Here is a 21,667-nt window from a genome sequence, read left to right on the forward strand (position 1 = left end):
AGCATATATATAAATCGTACAAGGATAAATCAGTTTAGAACGAAAATATATTGTAATTAACACGACACACACTAACACACACACACACACACTGGACACACACACACACTCAAACACTGACAATTATAATGAGAAATTAGCAAAATGAACAAAATTTTTAAACAAATAAAACTTACAAAAACGAAAGCAAAAACAAACAAACAAACAAACAAAAACCAAAAACCAAACAAAAAACGAATAAAAATAAAAAACTTGAAATTGATCAAATAAAACGAATTAAATGGCATTTTTTATTGGTTACTAGTTTTATGCGTCGCAGATGGTAATCGGAATCCGGAAGCCACTACGGGTACTAAGGGTATTAATTACAGAATACTCATAGATATTCCTATTTTCTCACATTTACAAAAAAATATCACTCATACGCCTGCGCGGCCACCGCAAAGGCGATGATGACTGCCCGCGCTCGAGGCCAATTAAACTAATGAAATTTACCAGCTATAAAAATAGCTTAATTTTCAGCTGCAAACAGGCACCAATGGAAGAGCAGATACCCTGTGAAAAGGTGAGGGAAAAAGGCTTCACCCTGAGGGAAATTAAAAGAGAATCTGAACAGCATCCAATGCAGAATCGATTATCTCAGAGCGGACCAGGGTATCGCCTTTCTTGGAGTCGCCGCCATAAATGTTTTCTACAACACTTTGGCGATCGCCTAATTATTTAAGTGGATAAACGTCTGCGAAAGCGAATTGTGGGGGGGAGACTACTGAACGGCCCAAAGACGAGACGCAGAGACCCAATGGATGGATGTTTGGTTGAACTGCGGCGTGGGCGTGTGTCAAATGTCAAATGTTTGGTAAAAGGGGAAAGAGCGGTGAGAGGCTTGCTGTGGCATGCCAGAGAGGAGAGAGCATAGAAAACAGCATCAGAGACAGCAGAGATCCGAGCCGCAGTTCTCGTGCCCGTTCTGCGCGTTCTGCAGTCTGATCGCATTTCATTTTTCAGTAGCGCTTCTCCAGTCGTTCTGTGCAGTACGCGACCCTCAAAAACAGTCCGCAAATAGTCAGCAGTCAGCTACGGGTTAGAGGGAACAACAAACTGCGCACAATACAATAGATATTTCCTGGTGCGGATCCGAGAAATACGAGCAGTAAATGCCATAGAAATTCGTGCAAAGAAAAGAAGAGCAAAGAGCAAACATTTTGACCTGATTTTCGGGACTTTGCATAGATTTTAATTTGATTTTGAGTCTTTGTTTTTGCGCTGCACAACGCGGAATTATTATGCAATGAATACGACGAGTGAATGAGTGTGAGTGTGCGAGTGTGCGAGTGTTTTGAGTGTGTTTAAGTGAGTGCTCAGCCCAGACACGAGACAGACAGATGGAGAAAATGCCAAGAAGAACTTTGGAAACGGTGCGTTCCGTTACGCTGCTCATTGCACTGCTGACGCTCTTAATGCGTGCATCCTGTACGGTTGGCGCTCGCGATCATCGACGCCAGACGAATCTGGAGGCAAAAGTGGGCTCACACGTGGTCTTCAGCTGCTACATCGACTTCCCCTTCGACTCGCCCATTCCGTACGTTGTGCACTGGAGCAAGGATGTAAGTCAGTCACCCCTGGCACTGCCTTTTAGTCATTCGCTCACTCACTCACTCACTCACTCACTTATTCATGGCTCACGCCAACGCGCACGCAATTCTTAAATGAAATTGTCCAAATTATTAATTTATCAGACACGTAGGTGGCCCCGGACACTGGCCAGAGAGCGGACTGACATTCCAACAGAATGACCGACGGACTGACCCGCGTGGGTTGTGGGGTTGGGGGGTTGGGTGCCAGTGGGCATATGTGTGCTTGGTTAGCCTTAATTGCGATGCTGCTGCACAGCGTGAAACGAGACTCTCACATTCATTAAAAGGGCTACGCGACCCCGGACTTTATGGCCATAGCACTGGGCGCAACGCGGAAGCATTCAGCCAGCCAGTCAAACAGAAAGAGAAGAAAATATACATTCTGGGGTGGCTGTGGGGTTGCAGGTGCAGCAGCCAGCAGCCAGCAGCAGCAGCCAGCTGCGATTGCACAGAAGGCATGGAGGGAGCTGTGGGTCCTGGCTACTAATTAAAGCGCAACCACATGCAGTCGATCGAGGCTGCATCCTGGCATCCCTGGCATCCCTGGCATCCGCGCATCCTGTCCTATGTCCTTCCTTCCGGGCCATGCCATGCGGCATTTAAATTTCATTTGAACGCGACTGAAAAACTGATTTCAGTATCACAAACACTTTAAATTACCAACATCAGGGCGAGAAAAACAAAGACAGCAAAGGCAAAAGCAAAAAAAACCCCGAACAGGGAGAGTGTCAGCGTGAAGTGTGACATCAAAGACACACACGCGGGCCACAGTGGCAGGGGGCACACGCTCGTGGGTGTGGCACAAAGATCCAGAGTTGAAATCAATTTCAATTGGATTCAATCGAATTGAATGGCTGGCATTTTGTTGACAACTGTGAGTAATGCAATTTAATTCAATTGCAAATTCATTGCAGCAACAAAAAAGAAAAACGCAATCCTCGCAGACAGTCCGTCAGTCATTCAATCATTGCTTCATTCAGTGCGTCAATCTGTCAGTGAAATATGCTTGCATTTGTATTTAAATCAAAGTGAATTACTATTCATCGCACACACACGCTCATCATTGGCTCAGCAATTCCCCAAATCCCCACCCTTAATGGAGAGGCAGCGACGCTGTGCCCCGCTTATGTTTTTAACTTGCTTAATTTGCCTTTATCGCTCTCTCTCTCTCTCGCTCACTCACTCTCTCTCGCTCTCTCTCTCTCTGTTTTTCTGTGACACTCATCCGCATTGTATTAGTGCAGATTCCACTCGGTCAGCGGGTCATGATGTCATTTTGATAGATTTTAATTTAATTTAATTGCGCTTTCAATTTTCTGTGTGCGGATCTGTATCTGCCGTAAACTGTATCTCTGTCCCAGCGGAAGGGCAGTTGTTTTAGTAATTAAACAAAATCGTAGACAAGGTTAAAGTACAAACAGCAACAAGAACAAAAATATGCATAATCCATGAGAGAAGCTCCCGTCCCGTGCCGCTCGAGTTCCACTTTCACGGCCGTCGCGAGGCCAATTTTTGCACAATTTTCGCGCACAACAAAAAATTACCGGATAAATCAAGTTACGTTTTGTAATTTGGTTGGATAATGCTGATAAATGTGTTCGGCGGCGGCAGACAGTAGACAGTAGTAAGCACTTGACACACAGTTGGGTGTACATAATCGGATGGCTCTATGGAATGGGAACGAGCACTGGCCACTGGGCTCTCTCTCTCTTGAGTGCATCGCATAATGCAGCGCAAGGCATCAGCATCAGCATCATCATCATTGCATTCTCACAGTCTGAATGGTGGCTTGGTGTGTGACATTGATGCCCACTTCGGTCACAGCAGCGTACAGCGGGCTGTGCATCTTGATGTCTATTTCCCGATCTCAATTAAAGCACAAAGCGAATGTCAATAGATCAACTAACACCCAGGCCAGAGGCAGTGTCGAGTGACACAATTAAACGTATCCCATTGCAATTTTGTGTTGGAGGAGCAGCTGCTGCTGCTGCTTGGCACTGCCACTTTTGCGGTCAGCGGCTATCAATAACCAAGCGACGAACTAAATCCCTAGCATGCGGTTTTTTCCACCCACTAAGAACCCAAACCCAAACCCAAACCCAAACCGAACCAATCCACAGATTGAATGGATAAAAAAGTCAAGTGCACAAACAAAAACAAAACGAGCATAAAAATGCCTGCGTTTGTTTAATGCCAAAGCAATTAGAGAGTGGATGCAAAACCGCAGCAGCGATGAGGCGCTGCCTCTGCCTCTGCCTCTGTCGCGTTTCAATTGCATTTAAATAATTTAAGTTGAACGCGTGTTGCCGCAGCTTTTTGCACATGATGCAGCACAAACAACAAACAGCAAAAGCAAACAAATAACAGACGACGCTGTGTTTACTCTCCGGGCGATTATTAATACGGTTTTCATTCTCCCTTTTTTTTGTTGGTTGGTAGGCAAAAACTATGCTGCGCAGATATAATTTGCCAGGTCATATATTTAACACAAATATTGACGTAACAAATACATTCAACTTTAATTAAAACAAAATGCAATTTAATGTCGAGCAGCTGAATTATGGCAACAATCTATTGCTTGCCACATATTCTTGGGCAACACCCTTCGGCTCTGGCTGCGTGGCATTGGTGGCACTTCAAGTGCGCCGCGTGGCACCACGTGAGTCCATTTAAATTTGTCAACAAAGTAGCGGCAGGCCTGGCTGCTCCCCCTCCCTCTTTGGTTATTGTTACTTTTGGTGGGGCATGAGGCCCCACCGCTGTGCCGCGTCACCACACAGCTGCAGTGGCAATGGAGGCGAAGACTCAGCGGGAGTTTGCGAAAATTATAATGCTGCATAGAGAGAGAAACAGAGACCGGGCTGGGCCTGTGGCAGGGTGGGGCGTGTGTGTGTGTTTATCTGACAAATGGATTTACGGCATTTTGCATTCTGCATTCTCAGACAAGGACAAACGGAGCAGGCGCCTTTCCCAATCATAATCATAAGCGGGGTTGAATGAATGTTTTCCAATACACTTAAAGCCAGCCCTTAAGCTGCTCCCCTTTCCGCAGAACAAAAAGATCTTCACGTGGTTCGAGAAGGAAACCTCCACCAACGAGCTCTTCAATGGCCGCCTGCATCTCGTCGAACAGCATCCAGAGTACGGTCGTGCCTCCGTCAATCTAACAGCCATAAGGGAGTCAGACCAAGGCTGGTACCACTGCCAGGTGATCTTTCCCAATCGCTCGCCCAGCATACGCAACAATGGCACGCGCTACCACCTGGCGGTGCAGGGCGGCTCCCTCATACGCATTCCGCCCGTGAATCAAACCATACAGGAGGGACAGACCGCGTTCTTTCACTGCGTCATGAAGTATCCGGATAACTCGCAGGCGGCCTGGTACAAGGACGGGGTGCTGCTGCAGGAGGTGCAGGATTTGGTGCGGCGTTCGTTCATGGGCCCCGACGGCAGCCTCAGCATCGATCCGACCATGATGAGCGACCTGGGGGAGTACGAGTGCAAGGTGCGCAACAATGAGGGTGAACTGCAGACGGCCAAGGCCTTTCTCAATATACAATGTGAGTAGGAGGAGACAGCTTTAACATTTCGAGCCACTGCCTAAATCTATCTTTCAATCGTTTGTTTGACTATCTTTTCCCCCTATAACAGATAAGGCCAAGGTGATTTATGCACCGCCCGAGGTGTATCTGCCGTATGGCCAACCTGCCGTACTCGACTGCCACTTCAGGGCCAATCCACCGCTGAAGAATCTGCGCTGGGAGAAGGATGGCCTGCTGTTCGACTCGTACAATGTGCCCGGCGTATTCTACAAGATGAATGGCAGCCTGTTCTTTGCCAAGGTGGATGAGAATCATGCGGGCAGCTACACGTGCACACCCTACAATGACCTCGGCACGGACGGGCCCTCGCCCATCATTAGTGTAATTGTGCTGCGACCGCCCATTTTCAGCGTCACACCCAAGGCCATTTACATACAGAAGCTGGGCGAGTCGGCCGACCTGCCCTGCGAAGCCATCGACCGGGACGGAAACAATCGTCCATCCATTGTCTGGAGTCGGGTGAGTGTGGAGTGGGGACTTCTGTTGCTATTTTCAATGGACAGTGGACACTGCAGAGTCTTGCTTGATTGCATTTTTAATTATGCATGCTCCATGGCTCCTATCTCTTTTTCTCTCTCTCTCTCATTTTGCATGACAGAAAGATGGGCAACCGCTTCCACCCGAAAGGCACAGCCTCAGTGGCGGTAACCTGACCATCACGAGCCTAATCGAATCGGATCGCGGCATGTACGAGTGCGCGGCGACCAATGAAGCGGCAACCATAACAACAGAGGCCGAATTAATGATTGAGAACATTGCACCACGGCCGCCATACAATCTGACGGCCAACAGCACCGAGACCTGCATCACCATACGCTGGCAGCCAGGTGAGAGTTCGAGATTACACATAGATGAATGTGGAAGGTGGGCTCTAATGGCTGCAGTTGCAGGCTACCTGCGGCCCAATCTCGAGTACACCGTGTGGTATCGCCTGACAGAGGCGCCCGAGTGGCGCACAATGCGCGTGCTGGACAAGAATGTGATGGAGGCGACCATACAGCATCTGGTGCCTGGGAAGGAGTACGAGTTTATGGTCCTCAGTCAGGACAAATATGGCGACGGGATGTTCAGCAAGCAGTTCCGTTTTCAGACACAACGTGAGCTCATCCAGCATGGAGTTTGTGTTCCCCAGAGTCTAAATTCTCTCCCCTTGCAGCTTCACCCATTCGCGCGGAGGATTTCGATGCCCAACTGGGACAGAATGAGCTGGGACAGCTGCCCACATTTAGCGGTGGTTTGGGTGCCCCTTCAAATCTCAGCGCGTTGAGCAATCAGCAGGGCTGGCTGCTGCACTGGGAGCATCCGACGCAGGGACTCGAGGGCCTGCGGCTATACACGGTGCGCTGGTGGAAGGAGCCGGAGCACTATCTCATCGGCCAGGCGGAGACCTTCGACAACTTCTATCAGCTGCGGCACCTCAAGGAGGACACCACCTTCAAGGTGCAGGTGGTGGCGGTGGGCGCCAACAGTCAGCAGCAGGTGCCCAGCCCCGAGCTGCTCATCGATGTGCCGTCGCAGCGCAAGATGCGGGCACTGATCATTGGCTCGTCTGTGGGAGTACTCTTTTTATTGTGCGCTCTGTGCGCTTTTTTATACGTGAAAAGGAGCTGCCTGCGGCACCTGTTTGCCCGGGACAGCGAGGCAGCCTGCGATGAGGACACTGCCGAGAGCGGGGACTGCGACAGCGATGAGCAGGACAGCGTCAAGATACGACAATCCTCCTGAATGCTACAGATCCGCTGGCACTTTGATGCGATAGCCAGCGAGGGTTCCCCATCCCCACCATCCCAGGCACCCCAGTGATGCCACTTGAATTGCCAGTTGCCAGTTGCCAGTGTTGCCCAACCCCAACATAATCCATTACACCATAAAATACTGACTTTTTAATTTATGTCTAGCTGCTATCTGTACTATAAATTCTACTAATTCGAAATAAAAATTAAATAAATCAACAAGAAAAAAAAATCAATTTCAAATTACGCGCCTTTGATGGGTAGCACTTGCCAAGCGCAAGCTAGCTAGCTATCCCGCTCTGGCGCGCACAAGCGAGACAACAGCTCCATGCATGCGCTAGCTTGAAAGCTCGTTTCGGTTGGAAGAAAGCTTTTACCGTTTAAATGTTGGCGGGAGCTTTCTCTCTCTATTGTTGCGTGGCTGAGTGAGAGCTTCCGCCGTTACGCTGCGCTTCGCTGCATTCAAAAATTCAACAACAAAACCGCATGGCGTGTGCTAAGGACAGCTGTCCTCACACTCAACTCCCCCCACCTCCATGAGACACACGCAATCCGCAGCTGAAGTACGTCACATCGTTAAATGGGCAATTAGCAGGCACGTAGCCATCGCATCCGATATGGCTCACGTTGAGTGCACCCAGAACGACTGTCGTTCCAGCAATTCATTCATTCGCATTTGCCCGATTAGGCGCACACCTGAAATGCACCCAAAACGTTGCACTTGGAGCCCCCCCATTAAGATGTCATTGCGGAGGTTCAATTGATGTAACCCACCGCCAACTGATTTGCACTCGCAACGCTTTGATGCATTGCCCCCAAGATATTGACCCAATTTACAGCTGGGAGGAGCTTCGTGTGTCACGGAACTATACAATTGGCACCTGAAATAAAGCGAAAGCGAGTCAACAAACTCGCGATGACTGACACATATCGGCAGCGGCCTAATGAGGCGTCTGAAATGATATCAAAGGGTGTGCTGCCCCAGCCTATCGTCCATTGAGTGTCGAATCATTTGGAAACCAATTTGCGCAGAGTTTAAAAAACAATAAAAACAATAATAAGGAAGGCAAAAACAATAACCATTAAAAACAGTAAAAACAATAAGCAAGTACACTGGCACTGCACGCTGACACTGATTTGAGTGTATGCTATTTAGTTGCTTATATTATATTAAGGTCATTGCGATTAGACGATTAGTCCCCTGCGCAGCGCATTTCCACGGGGGGAGCAGTGAAAGGAAAACACAGCACAAGCTCACGTTCTGTTCCGTTCTCGACTTGAGCTTTGTTCTCTCGCAGCAAGTCCAAGCGAAGCGAACGGATTTGATTGCAAAAGTTGAATTTCGAAAGAAACCCATTTTTAGGGGGGTGCAGGGGGAGGCGGTTATTGCTCACTCGCAGATATTACTGTCTGCAGCTCCTCCCTCCTCCTGCGGCTGCTCGGAAATCAAAATTGTGTTTGTGCTTTGTTCTGTTGTGATCGTGTCGGTTCAAAGGTCACAATTGTTCCAGAAGGGAATGGAAATGAGCAGAAATGCGATTACTCCTCCGCCAAAGCAGCCGCAGCCAAACCCTGGGGTCCCCACTTTCTCTATCTTAATTTGATAATTCCAAGGAAATCTGCAGGGGGGAAGTGGAAGTGGGAGTCTGGCGACTCCCCCAAGTGCATCTGAACTCACACGCTGCTGCTGCCGCTGCTGCATTCGCCATGGGGCTGGCTGGCAATACAAAGCATTCTGTTTACAGTCAGCTGTTTGTCACACCAACGCACATGCCTTGCCCCACATGCGCAGCCATCACACACACACACACAAACACACTCTCGGAGAGCTCAGAGCTGTGAGCAAGTAAATTGTATGGGCAACATTGCAATTGAACAACGGCAGACAAAGACGAAGAGCGAGAGAGAGCGAGCGTGTGACGACGACTTCCCCATTGACGAAACCCAAGTAGTATCGTATCCGCTCTCTCCACGCACATACACACATAGAGAGCAAGAGAGAGAGAGAGAGCGAGCGCAGCCACACTGTACCATGGGGAGCTTGATTACTTTTAGTGACCAAAACCAATTTTTGAAAATAACCTCAAATAATAAATTTTTAATTAAATTAAATATTTTTGATGTGGTCCACAATGTTACAGAGTTGACCACTGTTAAGTTAGCAGCTTTTTAACAGAGCTGCTCGCTTGCGAGACACAAGCGCTCTCAAAGAAAATTATTTCTTGTCTTTGGAGGAGTCTGATAAAGGCAGTGGAACTCAAGAATTTTCAGTGCGTAATATTAATTATATATATCAATTTATTTTTCTTAATTTTCGCCACAAAAAGTGCTCAAAACTCCCCATAGTGCACTGCTTCTCAGCTGCTGCTGCTGCTGCTGCTTCTAGTGCTGCTGCCTGCTGCTGCTGTCTGCTGCTGCTGTTGGGGTTCGTTTACGTCTCCGTTGCCAAACAGCAGCTCCCGCATTTCACAGTTCTTCGTTGTTCGCGTTGGTTGGTTTTGGCCTCACCTCACCGAAATATTACGGGGCGGATCGGACGGATAGACGGACTATCCACTCTCGCGATTTGCTGTGGAAAATAAAACACGTTTCATACCACCTTGGAGCCCGAGTCGCAGCTGTAATACAGAACTCCCTTACTTGCCACTACAACAAAAACAGAAAGACAACAAACATAAACGAATCCAAGAGATTGTTTGTGGTGCTGGCTCCTCGAGGCACATTTGAATAAAGTGCAGACGATGTTTGCTCTCTCGTAATAATCAAATACTTATAAATCGCGCGATCGAGTGGCCAAAAACAAAAAAAGAGGCGAAGCGGCAGAGCAAATAAATATCTCTGGCAGTGGCCAACAACAAAAAAAAAAGCAAAAACAACAACCGAAATATATAATGCTAATGAAACCGAAAACACGTTTTGTGCTGTGCCTGTGCCTGGTCTGATGTTCTCGGAAGAGGAAAACGAAACATTTGCCATCATCCCAAAAGGTGAGGCCCATAGCCAGAGATCCACGAAGTTACATTAAAAATCGAATTGAAATTTTGAAGTGCGAGTGCGAGTGCTTGTGAGGAAATTGCGTCGTTATTTAATAGAATAGAATATATTCCAAAGCGAATGCGAATGTTACTCATTCCTAGCTTAGGTCTAAGCGCTTCCGCTCTTCCACAATCGTAACGAAGTGAACCCTCAAAACTCTGAAGGTTCTTTCTTGTAGTTGCAGTTCCCCAGGCAGCCACCACCAGAAACTCCAGAGGCGGTAAATTATAGCACGCCGTTAGCTGTCCCCACCTCCGCTGCACTCTCTCCGTACTCTCTGGTCCACGGGGAAAAGTCATATGTATCTTTTAATGTTTTCCTGCCGCTGCTAACGCTGCCTCTATCTTTATCTGACGAGAGCGCGTGCGCTCTCTCTTGCCCTCCCGGCACACCCCTCGCAATCATCGCAATCTGCTGCTCTGCTCTCTTGCTCTGCCTCAAGCGTTGAATGTTTTTAAATGTTTCCATGGCCCGCCATTAGTTAATACACGAATAAAACGAGGTAGTGAGTGAGCGGGTCCCGGGTCGCATGTCTCCGTGTCTCTGTCGAAGTGGAGCATCCGGAAGATAGGTCAAAGCAGCAGCAGCAGCTAGCTGGCAGTAGATTCTTCGACAGACATGACCTACATCGATTGGCATTAGGGTAGGACCTCTACACGCAGGTCATCCACCCACCCCGCCAACCCACGACGCACACTCCCCACGCTCCCACACTCCCCCACTTCAGCTGCTTAAAAAGTTTTCTGCGAATTCTTGGGCCACGCAAAATTCCTCGAAAATCTTCAGTTCAGCAGTCCATCAGTTTCCCGGCCTTTCGCTGATTCCGTCTGATTGCCCGATTAGACAATTTTTGCAGCTGTGCGGCGTGGCTGTCGCCGTCGTTTGCCGATAAGCCAACCTTCATCCGTCGACAGATGGTAACAAACCACGCGGAAACCCCGCACTGCCCCCAGACTCGAAACTCGCATGTCTCGTCGCATATAAAGCAATAATTGGCAGATTAGCTGTGGCCCTTACAACGCCGATTAGCGCCAAAAGGAAGCCTATCGGGCCACGCATCTAATCGCCGCCAACAAACAAACACAAAAATCTGTAATAAATACTACGCGAGGCTACCAGAATACGCTCTGGCTCATCGTTAGCCAGTGGAAATCTTATCGTAGCGCAGACCGGTGCTGGCCACCTGCACCACAGCACTTGCACCTGTCGCCTGATACTCTCTCTCTCTTGGATGGGTGCAGACAAACCGAGCTTATAGAACGCTTTGGTTCGATGGCCTTCATTTTCCTGCAGTTTTTAGCAGCTGATTTGATGTCTCAGGGCAGAAACAGAACCGCTGACAAGGGCAGGGACAGCGACACTCAGAAGAGGGCAGCACTCAAAAGTCTCTGACATTGAATTTATCGCCTATCGTTTACACACTCTGCCCGACTGTGCCTCTGCCCCATTGTGTGGCAATTAGAGCTACAGCATTCAAAGCTGAATGTATCTGTAAGAGGCCTTCAGGCAAGAATGTCAGCTTCCAGCTGCCACCCAATTGTGATGTAATGAAGATTGAAGGGGTGCCACAGACAGGGCCTCAGCTTGGGTGTATGTTCAATCAATCAGCACAAATTATGTGCCACAGAGATCAGCGTAACTAGCGACAGAGGTGACTACAATTATTTCCCTTTCTTTGCAGACCCAAAAGTACTTCCAAAGCAGCTGCGAATTCCGTGTGATGCGTGAATAGAAGGAGACCAAGAGGAGCATCCACAAGAGAGTCACAAATTCTGGAATCACAAATCAATATTCACTCGAAAGAAATTCGAAAGAAAGAAAGCCAAATGCTGACGCAACCGAATGCCAATTTCAGTTGCACGAACTGAAACGGATACTCAATACAGAAGCACACACTCAAACACACACAGAATGGATGAAATGCAGGCCTCCAATGTGCCCCTGGTGGACAAATGCAATGCCACAAAGGCAGTCATACTGCCAGCCGCAGCAACAGCAACGACAGACATCACAGAAGGAGCAACAGCAGCAACAACACAGCCAAATGCCGTGCTCTATAAGAGCAGCAACAACAGCGCCACGCTGTCAACGCTCTCCCAGAGCCCCACACATAATCACAATCTTAATACAAATCTTAATCCCAATACCAATCCCACACCCGTGCCACTGCTGAAGCCGCTGCAGGGATTGCCGCTGCAGAAGATGACCAACGACCTGAAGCAATGCAATGCCAATGTGAACCATGGGTGAGTAGTCCTTGTCCATTATTCCTTGCTATTTCCACTAATGGCATTATCTGGGATTATGCTTGTGTGTGTGTACCCAAGGACCATGTCCTTTATTTATGCTACAAGGAATGGGCGGGCGGCACTGGGACTGGATGTAGCCACATGTCATTTATAACGCCTTGACACCCACCCATCCAACTGTCCGCCTGTTCCACTTTTGTCTATTTAAATCACAAATCACAGAAGCACAGGAAACAATGAGCCTTAAGGGGGGATGAACTGGGTCTCTATTTATGGAACTCGACTCAAAATTAGCTATGGCAATGGGTCTGTTAATGGGACTGGGACTGGGTCGGGACATTCCGTAATATCCGCATCTGCCACGCACCCACGCGACAGCCCAACGCACACGCCATCAAGGTGCGCCGCGTAGAGGCAAAGAGGCGAAGGAAGCGACTACAGAAAATCGATGGCTGCTTCTACTCGACAAGCGACATCCGACATCTGACATCCTCCTTGTAGCTCTGTGTGTAGCTCCACAAAAGGCATGTCGGCATGGTGATGGGCGCCCACCAAACTGGAGCCGTTCCACAGGATTATGCAGCCACAAATGTTGGAAAAATCATTTAAAAATGCATTCCTTAGACATTTTCTTAGACTTCAAGTGGGTATTGGGGCTGAGGCGCTGCTTGTGGGAGTATCCTTCAGATGTCAGTCGTGCAGGTGGTAAGCCGCGCTGCAGCCTTGAGCTGTCATCGCACAGAAGCCGAAGCCGAAGCTGAAGCCGAAGCAAAAGCGTAATTAAAATGCTAATAGAAGAGAGATCTAATGGAAAATGCAAACACACACACACACACACACTGCCACGCCTCTCCTCTGCCGCTATATCCACGTGGAAATCAATGCAGCGCAGAGTGTAATTAAAACTGGAAGGTCACCAGGTCCTGTCGGTGTATCCAGGCAGCCTCCTCCTGCTTCTGCCATATGTGCGGCACAATTGAAGCAATCAAGCGGCCAGTCAGCGCATAGAGAGAAATGGCTTTAAGTGCCCCGCCCCGCACCTAGCTTGTTGCCCCATAAATAATATGCCACAAAAACAAACGCACACAGAAATGTATCCAGCCATGAACAGAGGAAGGAACGGGAGGGTGTTGAGAGCTGAATGTAATGCCGCCGAAAGAACTAAAGCCAGTGACAAAAAGGGGATACTGCCTCACCGAACAAAGGATGCTCTTTACATGCAGCTAATATCCTCCCCCTGTTGCCACTCTCCCCTAGACTGTTCCCTCAATCAAACTCCTTTCTCCCCTGCCACTTCCTTCAGCCAAGCAACTCCTTCTGAATGGTAGAGCAACTGCCTGAACGGACCTCGCGGCGCCGCATGCCTTTGGCTGTGTTGGGAAAAATCGAACAAGCCGCCACGCCATGCCACGCGACAGCCTGCTGCTGTCCAAAGTTGTGCCCGTAGTCTGGCAGTCGTACTCCGTGCGGCATTTAGTTCTGTGTGGCACTTGCCTGTGTATGGGGCGCCGCTTGTCTCCAATTTTCGCTTTAAATATTGATAGAAATATTAGACAAAAAAACAAAAAGAAAAATCGAAGAAAAATGCTACCCCAATAGGCGGCGGAGCAACGGGGAGGTGTGGAGTCGCATATCCGCAGTCGTTTTTTACGTGCAAGTTTTTGTTTTGTTTTTGGCAAGTGAACCTGTGTGTGCCCCGCCACGAGTTATGTAATATGAAGTTGCGGCAAAAAGCTACAAGACTGTCGAGACTGTGGGACGCCGTGCAACCTGTAAATCTAAGCTCGTGGCAGGCACCGCCTGGACTGACCTTCTGATACGCTTCGAGGGCAACGGAAGGCGGTGCTACACCCACATCCACCGTACCGTACCACCGTACATCCGTTTGCATATTTGATTGACCTTCTGCTTGAGTGTATCCTTTACAGCGATGAGTGTCCTTTGTCTGCTGTTCATTCCGCCTGCAACGCAAGTGGATTAAGCTCGCAGTGCCCCTCCATTCAGGAAGGGAATTTAATGCTTTTATTAGTGTCGTCTCTCGTTGATTAACCGCTCTTACAGCGGCACTGCCACTGTCCTCCTCCCTGTGTGTGTGGGGCATTTATGAGCTGTTTAATTGTCGTTTAGCAATGGATGATCTAATCCGCACAGTCGAGTGCTGATATTTCCGGTTGGCGACTTTAATCAGTGCGCAAACGAAACAATGTAACTTCTCTCCATGGTATCAAGGTTCAGGCGGGTAGGGACTGGACTGGAACTCGTGTGAACTGTGGCAGGCAACAGCAGCAGGCAGCTGCTTTATGGACTCTACAAACCAGCAATCAATCAAATAAAATAGGTAGCCCAGACATCGATGCTACAATTAGCTGGCATTAAGATTGATAATACGTGTACGTTGGAGTGGTTTCCAAGTTCCCCTTGTCGAGTGGCGTCGCGTGACTTTATTGAATTTGCATCCAATTGAGCGAACTTAATTGCATTGCTAGGCCTATGAACTGTGAACTGTGGGTGCACCTCTCTGCACAGCCCCCAAGGCTTCTTTATTCTTTCTTCTTTGACTAAATGCAAGTGCAAATATCGCGTGCATTTCGCAAGCCAAAGACCAAAGCAACCACCCTCCGTGCCCCTTCCCGCTCTAACCCACAGCAACTGCTTCTTTCTTTCTTCGTTCTTCGTTCAGTTTACAGCGCGCTCTGCTCTCGCTGCTGCTCGTGCGTTCGCTTCGTTCGTTCGTTCGCTTGCTCTGCTCGCTCGCTTCGTTGAGTTCGTTCACCGCACGAGTGTGAGTGCAAGCGAGTGCATGCGCACTCAGAATGTACCCAAGTTTTAGGTGCACGAGCACCCAGTTTCGCGCGAAACGATTCGCAATACTTATGGATACACAACTACAGGCACACACTGTTACAATTGCAATTATAGATACGCAGATACACAGATACACAGATGCGAGCAGAAGTTGCTTCGGATATGGGAGGGGAACTGGGTCTGACGGGGTCTTCATATATTTATCGTATTTCGAAAGAGGCCAACAAGCTAAAGCCAAACATAGAAAAAGCAAAACAACAACAAAACAATCAAGTACAGATAAATACAAGTGCAAAGCAAAAGATACACTTACCATGGGGCCAATTTTGAATTCAAATTGAATGGCAGATCCAATAGGTTCTTGGAGTGCGATCTGCAAAAAATAGAAGTAAGAGGTGTTCTTTAGGGTTCGTTAATGATGTTCCTAATATTCCGATAATTTCTGCTATTTTTGTTGATCAATAAACAAATATTAGGAACCCCCGAAATGGGGAGAATTTTACACCAACAATAAATAAATAATGTACTGCCCGAAATGGAAAAAGTTTTAAGCATTTATGGGCGTATGCAACCACTACCAATACTGCCAATAAATAATAAACATTAAATAAATAAATTACTACCCAAAAGCGGAAAGAGTATTAACAATTTTGCCGGACTGAGCAGCACCATGACGACAATGACGATGAGAAATTGTTCATTATTCATTGGTAGTGGTAGCACGCACACTCTCCCCCCGCTTAGCCGTATCTTTATTCAGTTAACAGAGAGCGGGAGAGCAAGAGAGAGCGCAGAGCAGCGGCCCCGCATGGCTCTCAGCCAAACAGCTGATAGGGAAACCCGCACGCCCCGCCGTTCCAGCCAATTTCCATTTCAATTTTAATGCCCGACTCGACTCCGTTTACGGCAGCGAAATTAGAGACAAATTGCTGGGATGCCAATCTCCCGCTTTGCCTTTTGCCGCTGACTTTTGAAGTGCGTGCGTATCTGATAGATACGTTCTATTCCGCGCATGCCTCAGCTGATGAGCTGATAAGCTGCTATTTTCCAGATAAAAATACTGACACAGAATCTGGCAGAATGTTTTTCTCCATCTTTAGTGAATGGGTTCCGCCTCCAATCAATCACGCAATCAACGAATTTGCACCCGAAAGACATGTAATAATGTTAATTGGCATTGGCCCCCGTCACACTAATGAAAACGCACTCAAACCACTCCTCCTTCTCCCACACCCCTCTCTGTTTTTGCGCGACATTTCATGAATGGAACCCCCACACGCGACAGACAGCGAGAGACTCGAACTTTGGCATTTTGCAGCGTCGCTGGGTGGGTGCCTGGGTGTTTCCGTTTCCCCTTGTGGCTTGCCGCTAAATGCTGCTGATTGATCGATTGATTGCCCCCATTCAGGTCGTTAGCGAAGGTGCCACATCATGTGGCATTCACATAGCTAAAGGGAACAAAAAGGGAAAAGGGAAAAGGGAAAAGACGAAGACAAACATGAACATGGAAATGACGCTGACGCGCTGCAGCAGCGTGAACAGCGGCTGCGGCATACAGAATTCCAGCTTCGAGGCGGAGCTGCTGCAGCGTCAGGAGATGCAGCAGCAACATAGTCGCTCCATGTCCTTTGTGCAGACAAAACTCACGAAAAACGGCAGCTGTGTGAGCGCCCTGCAGCGGCCCGAGGACTGTGCCGCATGTTGGCTTAAGTAGGCGCCACACAACACAACACACCCCACCCAACCCAAGAGCCAACCCCGCAACTAATCACGGATTTCGCTTCTGCTTGAACTATTTTCTAGGTCACAGAATAACCTGTGCAATGGCGTGGGCGTGGCACTGGCCCCCAAGGTGCTGAACAACGGCAGCAGCAGCAGCAATGGCCAGAAGAAGGGCACCATCTCGCTCTCCCACCTGCCCCAGCGGCCGCCGGTGGAAATTGAGTTCTGTGATATATCCTACTCGGTGGCCTTCGGGCATCGCCGTGGCTGCAAGACCATCCTGAAGAGCGTCTCCGGGAAGTTTCGCAATGGCGAGATCACAGCCATCATGGGTCCCTCGGGTGCGGGCAAGAGCACGCTGATGAATATCCTCGCGGGTTACAAGTGAGCCAAAAAAATGCATTTTTCACTTACAGAAACATTCACTAATCTTTCTCCTATCCTTGAAGGACTGCTCAACTCTCTGGTTCGGTGATGATCAACAGCAAGGAGCGCAATCTGCGCAGATTCCGCAAACTCTCCTGCTACATCATGCAGGACGATGTCCTGATTGCCAATCTAACCGTCAGCGAGGCCATGATGGTGGCCGCTAATCTGAAACTGGGCAAACACATGATCTCCTATGCCAAGCGTGTGGTCGTGGAGGAGATCCTGGAGACAATTGGCCTCAAGGAGTCGGCGCACACGCTGACCTGCAATCTGTCGGGCGGGCAGCGGAAGCGTCTGTCCATCGCCCTGGAGCTGGTGAACAATCCCCCCGTGATGTTCTTCGATGAACCCACCTCGGGCCTGGACAGCTCCACCTGCTTCCAGCTGATTTCGCTGCTGCGTTCGCTGGCACGCGGCGGCCGCACCATTGTCTGCACCATCCACCAGCCATCGGCGCGACTCTTCGAGAAATTCGACCATTTGTATCTGCTGGCCCAGGGGCAGTGCGTGTATGAGGGACGTGTGCGCGGTCTGGTGCCGTATCTGTCATCGCTCGGCTATGAGTGCCCCTCTTATCACAATCCCGCGGATTACGTCTTGGAGGTGGCCTCCGGGGAGTACGGCGATGCGGTGCCCAAGCTCGTGGATGCCGTCAAGAGTGGAGCGTGCAAGAAGTACGCCCACAAGGACTACTGCCTCACGCTGCTGCCCGCCAAGACCACAGTGAGTGCCGTGCTGCACGTGGAGGATGAGAAGCCACTGCTCGCGGGGAACATACAACATCCGCTGGATGGGGATGCCGAAGCCGAAGCCGATGCCAATGCCGATCCGGATGAGGATCTAAAACCACCGAAGCTGGAGGCGCAACAATCGCAAAACTCCGACTGCAGCGCCGTCATTCTGATGCCACAAACCAACGAGGACAGCTGCAGCTTCAGCTCCTCCAAGGGCGGCGGGGCGCCCGGCAGTGCTGCAGGTGGCCCAACCACTGGCGGCGTTGTGGGCTGCATGACCTCGCTGCTGGACTCGCACGAGAGCGTGGTGACGCTGCCGAACAAGACGGGTTTCCCCACCAGCGGCTGGATGCAGTTCTGGATACTGCTGAAGCGCTCCTTTCGCACCATCATGCGGGACAGGATGCTCACCCACATGCGACTCTTCTCGCATGTCATTGTGGGCGCCATCATTGGCATGATCTACTACGATGTGGGCAATGAGGCATCCAAAATCATGAGCAATGCTGGCTGCATATTCTTTGTGTCACTCTTCACCACTTTTACAGCGATGATGCCAACCATTTTGACATGTGAGTGGGAAGAGATGATCCTTTGTTGCTCCACTTATGGCAGATTTATTTTCCTCCCTTGTAGTTCCCACGGAAATGTCTGTGTTCGTGCGGGAGCATCTCAATTATTGGTACTCCCTGAAGGCCTTTTACTTTGCCAAAACGATAGCGGATATGCCCTTTCAGGTGAGTCTTCCAGCCACTCCCTCCGGTGTTTTCTCTGCTCTAACAACTGCTCTACCCTTCCCTAGATTGTCTTCTCCAGCGTCTATGTTCTGGTCGTCTACTATCTGACATCGCAGCCCATGGAGTGGAATCGTGTGTCCATGTTTGTGCTCATTCAGGTGCTCAATTCGCTGGTGGCGCAGTCGCTGGGCCTGCTCATTGGCGCTGGCATGAACATTGAGACGGGCGTGTTCCTGGGGCCCGTCACCACCATACCCACGATATTGTTCTCCGGTTTCTTTGTGAACTTTGACACGATTCCAGGCTATCTGCAGTGGGTGTCGTATGTCAGTTATGTGCGCTATGGCTTTGAGGGTGAGTTTGAATATATTTCCTAAGAGTTTCCTCTCTAATTCTCTGTCCCTGCAGGCGCCATGGTTGCCATTTATGGCATGGATCGTGCCAAGCTGCAGTGCAATCAAATGTACTGCCATTATCGCATGCCCAAGAAGTTTCTCGAGGAGATGTCCATGGACAATGCACGCTTCTGGGTGGATGCTGTCGCCCTAACGGGGATATTCTTTGCCCTGCGCATCTTTGCGTACTTTGTGCTGCGCTGGAAGCTGCATATGATACGCTAAGCGGGTCCTAGTAGCCCCCCCCCCCAATTTGTAAATACGAGTAAAAAGTTCAGGGATCAAAGGATCAACGTAGTTATTCAATTTTCTCCCCCTACACCCGTTTAGGCTTTGTACCTTTATACACCACACAAATACACACACAGATTACCGCCAGAAGGGTATTAAAACACGGCAGGCAGCAGCACGGTTCTTATAATATTTATCTATAGATAGATAGAAAAATACAGACAGATACATACATAGATAAGCTGTAGGCTGTAGGCTCTGTAGTCTCTGTAGTCTCTGTTCTGCTCTGCATACCCACAGAAACACATTCTGATACATTTACATTTAGTTACTATATATTCTAAACACCCATCTATAATTAGTTTGGTTCGTTCATCCCATCCCGTACACGTGCCGCAATACCCCTACTACCGATGCCCCTCCCTTCCTGCTGCTGTAGCAAATAATTCTTGTGACCAAAAAAAAGCTGAAAAGAGTCTGAACTTAAAAGTAGAAAAAGAAATTCCCCATTCGAAACCTTTTCCCAACGTTCTTCACTCCGTCCTAACCTGTAGCTTGTGTGTGCATGAGTGTGCGTGTGTGTGTAGGCTCCCTCTCCTCTTCTGGGAACCCCACCTTTTTCGCTACTTTTTTTTAGTAACTAAGTTCTGGGATAGTACCACATCTAGGGATACATTTATCATCATTCTCCCCTTGTGATACGAACGAGAGGGCAGCAGCAGCTGGAAGGGGCGGTGTTACTGGAATCCAATCAGAATTTGTTGTACAGTTTTACGGCGTATTTGTGATTATTATATTTTAATTTAGTAATTTGTTTCTTTAGTTTAATTCTATGCCAACTACATTTATCATGCTAAAATAAATGCAATTATCATTTGAGCCGCTCTATAGCCTTACTCTTTAACCCTCTCTTTCGCTCTGCCCTTTATGTTCTCTTAAGATCCAAAGATTGCCCTTGGGTGTGATATTTGTAAGGACAAAAGTGAAATTTTTGTATAAACTAAAAATCTGTGGCAACATATTCAGCCTCTCCTCTCAGAGGAAGTGCAACTATATCATAATTCTCGACTAAGCAATTGGTTCAACAAAATGAACTGTACATACTAAGGATATATTTACGTGCATGTGTCGTACAATGTGTCTGTATGATATTATTAATTAATGTAAAACCAACAAAATACACAGCAACACCCACACAACACATCAAAATCCAACAGATTTGCATTCAAAATCGTCGATCCTGTAGATTTGTATAAATAAAGAATCCAAAAATATCATCAAACATCTAAAGAAGATTTTCACTCAATAAACTTTTGAGTTAAGGGGCAGATGGTGGGGTTCCAGCGAGCAGCAAAGCACATATTTCCTCTTTCCACAGACACACTTGGCAGTTTCTTGCCAGTGAGATTTTGTCAGCACAGTCGATGCAGTTTCACTCCAACAAGCTGTTGTCAGAGCTGAGTTTTGTCCATCCAAATATCCTATCAATATATCCTTTTCCGGTTCGTGTCCCAACTTAAAAACTGAATACTACACCAGATGGCGCTTATAGGAGTGATCGCTGACAAAAGCTAGCTTAACTAAAACTGCTGTTAATTAACATCTGCTAGGTGCTCCTATGTGCAGCTATGTTCAGTAACAGAACAGACAGCTGCAATATCTTTTTAAGGTTTGTGTCTTAACTAACAATAATTAAATGTTTCACGAGACGCCTGAGAGGGGGCGTTTAAGTTAGAATTTACTGCCAAATGGTCAATGTGTGGGGCCAAGTAGAGCCAAGAAAGAGCATACCCAATACATCTTCACTATATCTTCTATACTAGACGGTGCAATATTTACTCAATATCAAGAAAAAAAGCACCTTGAACACTCAAAATTGAATCCCCTTTTTCAGCTCCGTCTTTTCCTTTCAGTTGTCTCATGTCTCAGCGTCATATTTCATGATGTTTCGTATCGATTGCAATTCATCTTTATCCGCCCCATATCCTTCAAACGTTTATTGCAGTGCACGCTCCCACTCTCCCTCTCTCTGCCAACCCACAGCCATTAGAATGCTGGAAATTCCGACCCCAACACCCCCCTAAGCACAGTCCGCATGTCGCTCCATGTATTCGAACATCAATATTGCAATGCCATTTGACATTTGTAACGCCAAACGGGGCACAAAACTGATGTTAGAGGCAGCAAAAAACTAGCCGCGTGGGGCAGACAAACACACACAGACATGCAGGGGGGGTCAGCATATGGGGCAATGTTGCAATGTCACCGGTCAAACGGAGTGATTTTTATTGGCTTGTTGCTTTTTCGATTCACTGATAAATTGTTAATGTTTCACCCAAACACACACATGCACACAGCCA

At 48.3% G+C, this 21,667-nt stretch overlaps 2 protein-coding genes across 4 annotated transcripts; both read left to right on the forward strand.

Annotated features, from left to right (window-relative positions):
• The first annotated feature begins 1,018 nt into the window (after positions 1-1,018).
• On the forward strand, positions 1,019-7,175 carry LOC117582645 (protein borderless). 2 transcript variants are annotated; one of them, XM_034270539.1, is made up of 6 exons: positions 1,019-1,604; positions 4,687-5,194; positions 5,286-5,695; positions 5,835-6,063; positions 6,121-6,333; positions 6,393-7,175. In XM_034270539.1, exons 1-6 carry the CDS (start codon positions 1,383-1,385, stop codon positions 6,959-6,961), a joined length of 2,151 nt encoding a protein of 716 aa, XP_034126430.1. In that variant the 5' UTR covers positions 1,019-1,382; the 3' UTR covers positions 6,962-7,175. The 2 variants fall into 2 exon arrangements, with proteins under 2 accessions (XP_034126430.1, XP_034126431.1); XM_034270540.1 differs by having other exon boundaries at positions 1,020-1,604; positions 6,127-6,333.
• A 2,263-nt stretch (positions 7,176-9,438) lies between these two features.
• On the forward strand, positions 9,439-20,186 carry LOC117581970 (ATP-binding cassette sub-family G member 4). 2 transcript variants are annotated; one of them, XM_034269455.1, is made up of 7 exons: positions 9,439-9,956; positions 11,687-12,251; positions 16,863-17,165; positions 17,231-18,516; positions 18,581-18,681; positions 18,747-19,035; positions 19,090-20,186. In XM_034269455.1, exons 2-7 carry the CDS (start codon positions 11,848-11,850, stop codon positions 19,299-19,301), a joined length of 2,595 nt encoding a protein of 864 aa, XP_034125346.1. In that variant the 5' UTR covers positions 9,439-9,956; positions 11,687-11,847; the 3' UTR covers positions 19,302-20,186. The 2 variants fall into 2 exon arrangements, with proteins under 2 accessions (XP_034125346.1, XP_034125347.1); XM_034269456.1 differs by lacking the exons at positions 9,439-9,956; positions 11,687-12,251 and adding an exon at positions 16,549-16,769.
• The last annotated feature ends 1,481 nt before the right edge of the window (positions 20,187-21,667 follow it).

Source organism: Drosophila guanche, unplaced genomic scaffold (genome assembly GCF_900245975.1).
Source record: "Drosophila guanche unplaced genomic scaffold, DGUA_6, whole genome shotgun sequence".
Taxonomy (NCBI): domain Eukaryota; kingdom Metazoa; phylum Arthropoda; class Insecta; order Diptera; family Drosophilidae; genus Drosophila; species Drosophila guanche.

Excerpts from the sequence above, each read along its gene's own strand:
- LOC117582645 (XM_034270539.1), top strand. The coding sequence starts at position 1,383 with ATGGAGAAAATGCCAAGAAGAACTTTGGAAACGGTGCGTTCCGTTACG. Across the intron at positions 1,605-4,686 it reads TTGTGCACTGGAGCAAGGAT|AACAAAAAGATCTTCACGTG; the intron begins GTAAGTCAGTCA and ends CCCTTTCCGCAG. Across the intron at positions 6,064-6,120 it reads CACCATACGCTGGCAGCCAG|TTGCAGGCTACCTGCGGCCC; the intron begins GTGAGAGTTCGA and ends TAATGGCTGCAG.
- LOC117581970 (XM_034269455.1), top strand. The coding sequence starts at position 11,848 with ATGCCAATTTCAGTTGCACGAACTGAAACGGATACTCAATACAGAAGC. Across the intron at positions 18,517-18,580 it reads GATGCCAACCATTTTGACAT|TTCCCACGGAAATGTCTGTG; the intron begins GTGAGTGGGAAG and ends CCTCCCTTGTAG. Across the intron at positions 18,682-18,746 it reads TAGCGGATATGCCCTTTCAG|ATTGTCTTCTCCAGCGTCTA; the intron begins GTGAGTCTTCCA and ends ACCCTTCCCTAG.